Source organism: Octopus bimaculoides, chromosome 1 (assembly GCF_001194135.2).
Source record: "Octopus bimaculoides isolate UCB-OBI-ISO-001 chromosome 1, ASM119413v2, whole genome shotgun sequence".
NCBI lineage: Eukaryota > Metazoa > Mollusca > Cephalopoda > Octopoda > Octopodidae > Octopus > Octopus bimaculoides.
In genome coordinates, this window is record NC_068981.1 from 90802328 (window position 1) to 90812098 (window position 9771).

The 9771-nt window shown below is 35.8% G+C and overlaps 1 protein-coding gene across 1 annotated transcript in view; it reads left to right on the top strand.

Annotated features, from left to right (window-relative positions):
• The window catches only part of LOC106881256 (rhomboid-related protein 2), a 113575-nt gene extending 104285 nt beyond the window's left edge, over positions 1–9290 (top strand). The window contains exons 9-10 of the mRNA XM_052968234.1: positions 799–894; positions 3035–9290. Coding sequence (XP_052824194.1) covers positions 799–894; positions 3035–3198 — 260 coding nt within the window. The 3' untranslated portion in view covers positions 3199–9290. The remainder of the gene's footprint in view (positions 1–798; positions 895–3034) is intronic.
• The last annotated feature ends 481 nt before the right edge of the window (positions 9291–9771 follow it).

Genomic DNA, 9771 nt, shown 5'->3' on the forward strand with positions numbered 1-9771 from the left:
CAGACCGGGCGTTGTGAGTGTTTATTGAGCGAAAACACCAGAAGCTCCACAAGGCTCTGGCAGGGGATGGTGGCGAACCCTGCTGTACTCTTTCACCACAACTTTCTCTCACTCTTACTTCTTGTTTCTATTGAGCCTGTAATTCAAAGGGTCAGCCTTGTCACACTGTGTCACGCTGAATATCCCCGAGATTTACATTAAGGGTACACGTGTCTGTGGAGTGCTCAGCCACTTGCATGTTAATTTCACAAGCAGGCTGTTCTGTTGATCGGATCAACTGGAACCCTCGACGTCGTAAGCGACGGAGTGCCAACAACAACAATTTATTTCGCCAGTTGATACCCACAAAATTATGATCGTTTCACAGCCAACATCATGGAAAAATATATTTTGAAGATGACTTTTTGTATATGCATATTGGAACTGGAAAATGGATGTAACTAAGTATATATAAGAGATAAAAGTGGAGGTGTGTGGCTTAGTGGTTAGAATGTTGGACTCATGATTGTACAATTGTGGTTTTGATTCCTGTACTGGGTGACGTGTTGTGTTCTTGAGCAAAACACTTCATTTCCACTCAGCTTGTAAAAGTGAGTATTCTTGTGACAGACTAGCATCTCATCCAGGTGGGGAATATACACACCATGGAAACCTGGAAACTGGGCCTATGAGTCTATAATGACTCAGGAAGGAATTTTACTTTTTTTTTTACTATGAGAGAGAGAGAGAGAGAGAGAGAGAGAGAGAGATCTATACAAAAGTTTACTGTATTCTAAAGTCTGCTATTCTTATTTTCAGTGTTTACTGATACTGGTAGTGCCATCTACAGAAGATATACCACTACTGGAGGAACTAAAGTGGGTATTTCTGCTCATATTGGTGGTATGCTTGCTGGTGAGTAGGATTTAGTTTTACTGCTTTTTCAGGTAAAGTACTGTCATGCCTATGACTCTTTGGCAGAAATGAAGTTATTCTCAAATCAGAGATCTGGCCCACATGTTTGCAACAAAGTATAGTCTGCTAACAATCAATGACCAGATGGTAATGTGGAAATGGGATTTTCTGTCAGAAATCTAGGACTCACAAGGCCAGATCTTTACCCAGGTTTCATGACATATAAGTAAATGAGACTACAGCACTTCCCCACTGAGAGGGACGTTGGTCTGTCACAGGGCTAACTTCTCAGCTATTGGTGGAACTCCTTTACAACTGAGTGAACTGGAGCAGCATGAAATCAAGTGTTTTGTCTTTGTGAACACAATGCTATGAACAATCTTGGAATTGAAGCTATGGGATAAAGTGATGAGAAAGGGTCCTCAACTGCTGAGCCTCACCGAGGAAATGACAAAGAACTGGGAGTTGTGGCGATTTATTGTGCTTGAGAAGACGTGCCGAGATAAGAAAGACAACTGTCATCCATACATACAGGTTTGTTCTTTACAGGTGGTGGTGCCACATAAAATGCACTTGTGCTTGTGCTACATAAGCACACCTGTGCCAGTGGCATGTAAAAAGTACCCAGCACACTCTGTAATGTGGTTGGTGTTAGGAAGGGCATCTAGCCATAGAAACCATGTCACAACAGACAATTGGAGTCTGGATAACTCCCTGGCTGGCCAGCTCTTGTCAAACTGTCCAACTCATGCCAGCATGGAAAGCAGACATCAAATGATGATGATGATGATATGATTGTGAGTATGATGTCTTAATCGCTGCTGAAACTGGGCGGTGGATTAAGTTTTCCACCTAAGAATTCAGGACACAAAAGAGTGGAATAAGTCTTGCATCATATGACTTTCTAATGGTTTTATTGAAGGCTGCTCTTAGGGATGTGGAGGATGTCATGGGCAGTCACCACCTGATTCTGTTTGCAGTCACTTTACTGTAAAATCACTTGTTAGCTGCATGGTGACCTCACTAGGGCTGGTGATTCCCCACCACCAACAAAAAGATAGTATCAATACGTCCTGTAAAGTGGTTTGCATTTGGAAGGATATCTAGCCATAGAAGTCATGTGCAGTACATATCACATTGCTTCCTGTCAAACCATCTAATGAAAGATGCTGTAAAACGATGATAAACAATGATGCGGATGATGGTAATCTCAGTTAATAAACGGTTTTGAACTCACTATATTATATAAGACCTAACTGAGATGTTTTTCTTCAGTCATATTATATACAATGTTGGATGACTGGGCCAGGCCTAAGAATTCTTGATGTTTGAACAAAATTACTGCATGCAAGAAATTATAATGTCTGGTGGTTGTTGTAGAATTATTGAAACTTGAATAATTTTTGTAATATATAGTTTCAAGATACATCTCATGGATTCACTAGGATGCGTCATCAGTGATGTTCCTGATAACAGATGAACTGTAGACAGGAACATCACTGCAGGCTAGCTAGTGAGTTGGTCTGTAGAGAAGGGACTTCCAGTTAGGTGGGAGAGGTGTCTGAGACTTCAGATGGCCAATCATATTTGCCCTCACAGTATGTAGCTGAATGAAGCGAAATAAACAATACACTGACACACTCTTCTTTCTGGTTATTTTTGTGTATAGTTATACTAGCGATACTATACAAAGCTATACCAGCTCTTGATATCTGGCAAGAATTCTTTCATGAGTTGCCTCCATGTCTTCTTCTCAGAGCACAATCAGTTCACACATGGTCACCTATTCAGCAGAATTTGCAAAGATAACTATGTCACAGTGGAGTTTCATTTGTATGATGTGCTCTGGGAATTTGAATTATTTGGCAAGATCCAGTCTGCTCTCAGTCTGAGTCTGTGGAAAATGGACATAGTAGTTGATGTTCCCGTGAACAAGAATTTTCTTCAACTTTGATCAAAATGATGGTCTCCTTCCTGGGGCGGTATTTATTTGCAAATTGATAACTTAAATATTATAAGCTTAATGGTTACAACCACAAATTGCAACTGGGCCAGAGATTCTGATCCTATTGTTGGGAACTGATATTCTGATAAATACAATGTTACTATTTACATCCTTCTTGTTTTTTTTTCTCCACAGGTCTGTTATTAGGAGTTCCAGTTATGAAGAACATCAATGAGTTACCATGGGAACGGACTCTTGGACTGGTTACTGCTGTCATTTATGTAATATTCACCATGATCGCTGTTCTCATTAACATTCTTTATCATGATTATCCAGACCCTAATTTAGATCCTTGTTAATTCTAAAGATATTATTGATATTATTATTATTATTATTATTATTATTATTATTATTTTTTTTTTTTTAGTAGTGTTATTATTACTATTACATTAGGATGGCAGATTGGTAGAATTGTGGGAGTCAGAAAAAATGCCTTGCAGTATTTTGTTTGCTCTGTTACTTTCTGGGTTCAAAATCCTACAGGTGTTGCCTTTAGCTTTTGTAAATAGAATAAGTATCAGTCAAATAATGAGGTTCGATTTATTCAACTATATCTCTTCTCTCAAAATTTCAGACCTTGTTTTATATATTAGAAACAATTATTATTATTATTATTATTATGGTAGCATGGGCAGAATTGTTAGCATGCTGAGCAAGATGCTTAGCAGCATTTCGTCTGTCTTTACATTCTGAGTTTAAATTCTGCTGAGGTCAACGTAGCCTTTCATCCTTTCAGAATTGATGAAATAAGTACCAGTTACGCACTGGAGTTGATACATTATTTACAATTAATGGATATTTATCCTCATCTTGTTTGTGTTAACGACAAATAAGATGAGGACAAATATCCGTTAATTGTAAATAATGTAAATAATGTACATAATTCCTCATCTCTTTATATAGAACTGGAGTTGATGTAGAACTGGAGTTGATGTAGAACTGGAGTTGATGTAGAACTGGAGTTGATGTAGAACTGGAGTTGATGTAGAACTGGAGTTGATGTAGAACTGGAGTTGATGTAGAACTGGAGTTGATGTAGAACTGGAGTTGATGTAGAACTGGAGTTGATGTAGAACTGGAGTTGATGTAATCAACTAGTTCTCTCCCCGCAAATTTCAGGTTTTGTGCCTATAGTAGAAAGGATTATTATATAAGCAAGGTAGCAGAATTTCTTGTGTGCTGATCAAAATATTTTGTGGCATTTCATCTATCTTCATCTTCTGAGTTCAAATTCTGTTGTGGTTGACTTTGCCTTTCATCCTTTCGGTGTTGATATAATTGGCTAGCATCCCTCTCTGTTCCCAAAATTTTAGGCCTTGTACTTATTCTAGAAAGAATTAGTATTATTAATGTTATGTTTATTCTTGCTATGATAAGGGTGGTAGATGACAGGCAATACCAGAACACCAGGCAAAATACATTCCAGTATTGAGCTACATCTCCTTAACATTCTGACTTCTTCAAATCTTGCCAATTCTGACTTCATCTTTCACATTCTAGATAGCTGACGAAATAAGAACCAGTCATTCTTTCTCCACAAAAGAGTTTTGTACCTAAGTTAGAAATCATTATTACTGATGGAAAAAATTTTATTATCATTATTATTATTATTATTATTATTATTATTATTATTATTATTATTATTATTATTAAGGTTACAAAGAGTGGCGAGCTGGCAGAATCATTAGCACACCATACAAAATGCCAATAAGCATTTTGTTTATGTTCTGAGTTCAAATGATGCTGACTTTGCCTTTCATCCTTTTGAGGTCAGTGAAATAAGTATCAGTTGAGCACTGGGGTTGATGTAATCAACTAACACCACCCTCACCAAAAATTTCAGGCTTTGTGCCTATAATAGAAAGGATTATTATTATTATTATTATTATTATTATTATGGCAGTGAGCACTAGTTAGCAATCTGGATGAAATTCTTAGTGGTATTTCGCCCGCCACAATGTTCTGAGTTCAAATTCCACCAAGGTTGACTTTGCCCTTCATCCTTTCAGGGTCGATAAAATAAGTACCAGTTGCACACTTGGGTCAATGTAATCAACTTATCCTCACCTCCCTCAAGCTGTCCTTATGGCAAAAGTTTGAAATAATAATAATAATTATTATGATTATAATTATGATTATTATTATTGAGGCACTGAGCTGGCAGAACCATTAGCACAATGGGCAAAATGCTTAGTGGTTTTACATCTGCTGCTACATTCTGAGTTCAAATTCTGCTGAGGTCAACTTTGCCTTTCATCTGTTTGGGGTCGATAAAATGAGTACCAGTTGAGTACTGGGGTTGATGTAATTGACTAGTGCCCTCCCCCAAAATTTCAGGCCTTGTGCCTATAGTAGAAAGGATTATTATTATTATTATTATTATTATTATTATTAGTGTGACTGCCATTATTTTTGTTGTTATAAGGGCATTAGATTGTGAGTATTACTAAAGCATTGAACAAAATGCTTTGTTAAATTTTGTTATTGCCCCTTACTTACTGAGTTAAAAATCTAAGCTTCCTTTCAACCTTCCAAATTCAATAAAATATGTACCAGTTAAATATTGAGGTCAATTTAATCAGCTGTTTCTGCTCTTGGAAGTTACAGCCTTTTGCCAATGTTTAAGATATTTTTGGTATCGTTAGTATTGTTTTAATTATTATATTTTTTATTATTAATAAATTATATATTTTAGCTTCTTGCATATTTTTTCATTGCATTTGGATTGTCAACAAAATTTTGTGCCTTAACAAAAAAGTAAAAGTTAAAAAAGAAAAAGAAAAAAAAGTAAAAATAAAAAGTAAAAATAAAAAAAAGCAACCACCCTCCTCAAAAGAATTCATGGAATATCATTTTTAAGAATTTTATTTTCATTATCATAAACTGCTATTTTTATAATTGCTATTAATAACTGTTGTCATAATATGATTATAACTGGGTAAGAAAATCATCTTCCAACAACAGAAGAGAATTGTATTTTATTGAAGAGGTGTTGTTGATTTAATGATGAAAGTACCAACTGACTTACTGCCTGGATGTTTATTGTTGTATGAAAATCAAAGTTGGGACTGTTATAGCATGTTTTTCAGTAACATCACAAAACAATTCTGTTGGCTTGTTTTTTTTTTAAATGTGACAATGTGTGGGTGAGTTAGCTCCTTTATATCTCTTGTAGGTGCCAGCATGACTATGTGGTTTATGTTTGCCTCATGGTCACTTGATATCTGCATCCTGAGCAGATATCTTCTATCACATCTTCAGCTTAATGTAAATTAACTTGGGTAGAAGAAACTGTGTTGAAACCTATTGATTTATTGTCTGATAAGTTGTGGTTTCTGCTCCTTTCCCCTCCTATCCATTCTTGATGGCCAAGGAAAGCTTATGGCCCTGCTTCATCTTATCCATAGACGTAAAATTAAAAGGAGCATTATGAAGAATTCCCATTTTCTCTTATTACCAAAATGCTTCTGATGGAGAGAATGTTTTTCCTCTTCTTCCTAGGCTTGTTTGTTAATTTCACCTTTATTTGCTCCAGGTTAAGCCACTAAAACAAGGTCTCATTTTTGCATCTATTATTTAATTCCCATGTGATAAAGCAATAGAACAAATTACCAGAAAGTTCAAAATAGAAATGCAGTTTTATTCTTTGGGCAAAACCTATTATGAGATTAAGGCTTTTGGTAAAAGCAAGAACATCTCAACAACCTACTTATCTATTCCAAATCTCTTGCTGATGATATAATTAATAGTTTTTTAGTTTAAGCCCATGTTAATCATAATAAATTAGATCCATGATCAAAGGTATTCTAGCAATGACTGTCTTGTCTTTTTGTAGATCAAGGATTAGTTTGTTTAATGTGACTTACTTTTGAGATAAATTTAACTGATATTTTTTGGAGGTTGCGCAGCCACATGGGGGCTTCGTCCAGTTGTGGCTTTTCTATTGAATCTTTTCCCCCTAAATTACCATCATCATTTCATAAAAAAACCCCCATAAGGTACAAAAAAATAATTACTGAAAATATCACAAACATCAATGAAACAAAGCAATAACAGCTACAATAATATATTAAGAGGGTGAAAGATTCACAGAATTATTAGTATCAGGGGTAAAAATGCCTTGTCAAATATGCTCCAATCTTTAATGCTCTGAGCTCGAATCTTTCTGAGGTCAGTTTTAGCTTCTATTTTTTTGCAGTTGAAATAAAGTATCAGTCAAGTGTTAGGATTGATGTAATTGATTGATACCCTCCCCTCAAAATTGCTGGCCTTCGTTCCAACCCATGCTAGCATGTAATACAGTGATTAAATGATGTACCTAAGTTAGGAAAAAGCTATTAACTGCATTTTTGTTTTCCCTTGAGACTAGAGAGTTACACTCTCTTTCCTCTTCAATAATCTGACACTGAGCAGTGAAGTATGACAATTAGCAAGTCTGCATGTTAATAGCTCCAGTTAATAATTCATCTATCCACACAATCTAGTACCTGTCTAGCTGTGCACTTGTCTAAAGGTCTGCCTAGTCGCAAAGTCTCTAAGTCTGATGTTTAGTTATTGAACTGTCTGCCTATCTTAATTATTTTCAACCTGCCTCTCACATAACCACACAATGTCACCACTCACCACGTAGGGAGACAATGTACATGAGAGCAACAGAGATAAGACGATTAGTTATGTGGAAGTTGATGTTGTTTTAAAGCTGCCATTTGACCTGACCTTCAATTTTAAGAAAATAAATTGCTTGGGATCAAATGTCAGGCTTTTCTGTAAAGGTGGGATAGACCAATCTTATTAGGAGGAAGTGGGAGAGAGAGAGAGAGAGTGAGAGAAGAGAGTAAAGTGAAAAAAGGAAGGAAGAGTAAGAAACCCAGTGAATGGTAGAAAGAGGCAGAGAGGAGGCATTTACTGACGAATAGGTATGAGAGGAGTTGAGATATTAATACTAACTGGTGGGAAGGGAAGGTAGACAATAGATGCCCTGTAACTGAACCATGATGGATGTGGGGTGGGGGGAAACTTACTGTGTAGAGAAAGTAAAAAGGTGTAAATTAGCTTCCAGTGAATTGATAATAGTAATTGGGATATACTGAGTGATGGGAGAGAGAGATAGGGAAAGAATGGCAACCTAACTATAACACCTCAACATTAACCAGTAATCTAGACAGATAATTTAGGTACCCCATCCTCTCCCTTAGTCTGTTGCACGTCAGACCTATTGGCTTAAAGGTCAATGGTTCATGTTCTGTTAATAACTCTGTGTCTATGGCCAAAATGCTAAATTCTTGTTACCATCACCATCATGTTATCAAGTATACTATCTTTGTTTTAACAGTGATTTCAGTGGATCTGAGCAATGGCTAACAACTATTTGACTCCATTCTTGCTTTCAATCATTGTTACTGTCCTTGAAAGCATATTCACATCATAATTGTATGCCTTACTTATCTGTTATCCTTCAGTTTTAACTTGGAACTGGGAATCCTTTTTTTTTTTGTTTTAATATTTTGTTGCTCATTACATTTACCTTTGTCTGATTCACAATATCTATTTCTTGATTATTCACCAATTAATGTGTTACAGTAATGTATGGACTTGTAGAATATTACATTAAATGCGTTGCAATATTAGAGCATTGGAAGGCAGTGAGCTGGCAGAATCATTAACATGCCAGGCAAAATGCTTCGTAGCATTTCATCTGTCTTGACGTTCTGAGTTCAATTTCTACCAAGGTCAAAATTTGCCTTTTATCCTTTCAGGGTCAATAAAATAAGTACCAGTTGAATAATGGGGTTGATGTAATCAACTTATTCCTCCCTTGAAATTGCTGGCTTTGTGCCAAAATTTGAAATCAGTATTAGAACATTGTAAGTTAGTGAGCTGGCAGAATCATTAGCATGCTGGACAAAATGTTTATCAGCATTTTGTCTGTTTTTATGCTCAGAGTTCAAATGCTAGCAAGATTGACTTTTGTCTTTCTTAATTTGGGGTTGATGAAATAAATACCAACTGAGCACTAGGGTTGATGTAATTTACTTAGCTCCTTCCCATGAAATTGGCCTTGTGCCAAAATTTAAAAACAATATTAAAGCTTTGTCTCTATTTGGCCCCAAGTTTAAATCCAACTGAGATTGATTGCTCACCTTGCCTTTCATTCTCTTGAGAGCCTGTAATATAAATTGACTTATATTCCTGCGCTCCAAAATTTGGTTAGCTGGGTCATGACATCTGTGGTATAGTATTTGATTTGCCCATGCTGACAGAGAGGTGTATGAGTATTTGAAAGATTCATCATTGTGATAGCTAAAAGTCAGGTGGGGATTCACATTCCCTTTCTACACATGCAGTAAAGTAACGGTAAGTAGGACAACTGGAAATGTATGGGGTAGTAAACTATTACCAACTGCTCTTAGCAGTTGCAGAATATTTTTGACACCAAATTGTAAAACTGCCAGACTCATTGCTTCATCTTTTGGTGGAATATTTTCTTTCAACTTTTATGGAACCAGATTAACCTTCGATTTGATTTGAGAAGAATTTGTTATTTCTTAATTAAAATTCATTTGGTAAGGGAATTGGGTATAATGAATTCTATGAGCACTAGTATCTTAATGGTACATAGTTTATTACCACAAGTGAATCTGTAAATGCTGAGCAACTAGATATCTATCAGTATGCTTGTCTACTCATTGGTTATAACCTTTACTAAAATTTTCAGTTTTGGTTATTGTTAGAGGAACTCCATAATTGTTAAAAAACAGAATTCTCTCTGTTTTAAACTTTCCAAACTTAAAAGAAAATTTGTCAAGACAAAGACTTGATTGTTGGTTTATATGAATTGTTCCTGTTGTAGGTTTTCTTTTTTTTTTTTTTTT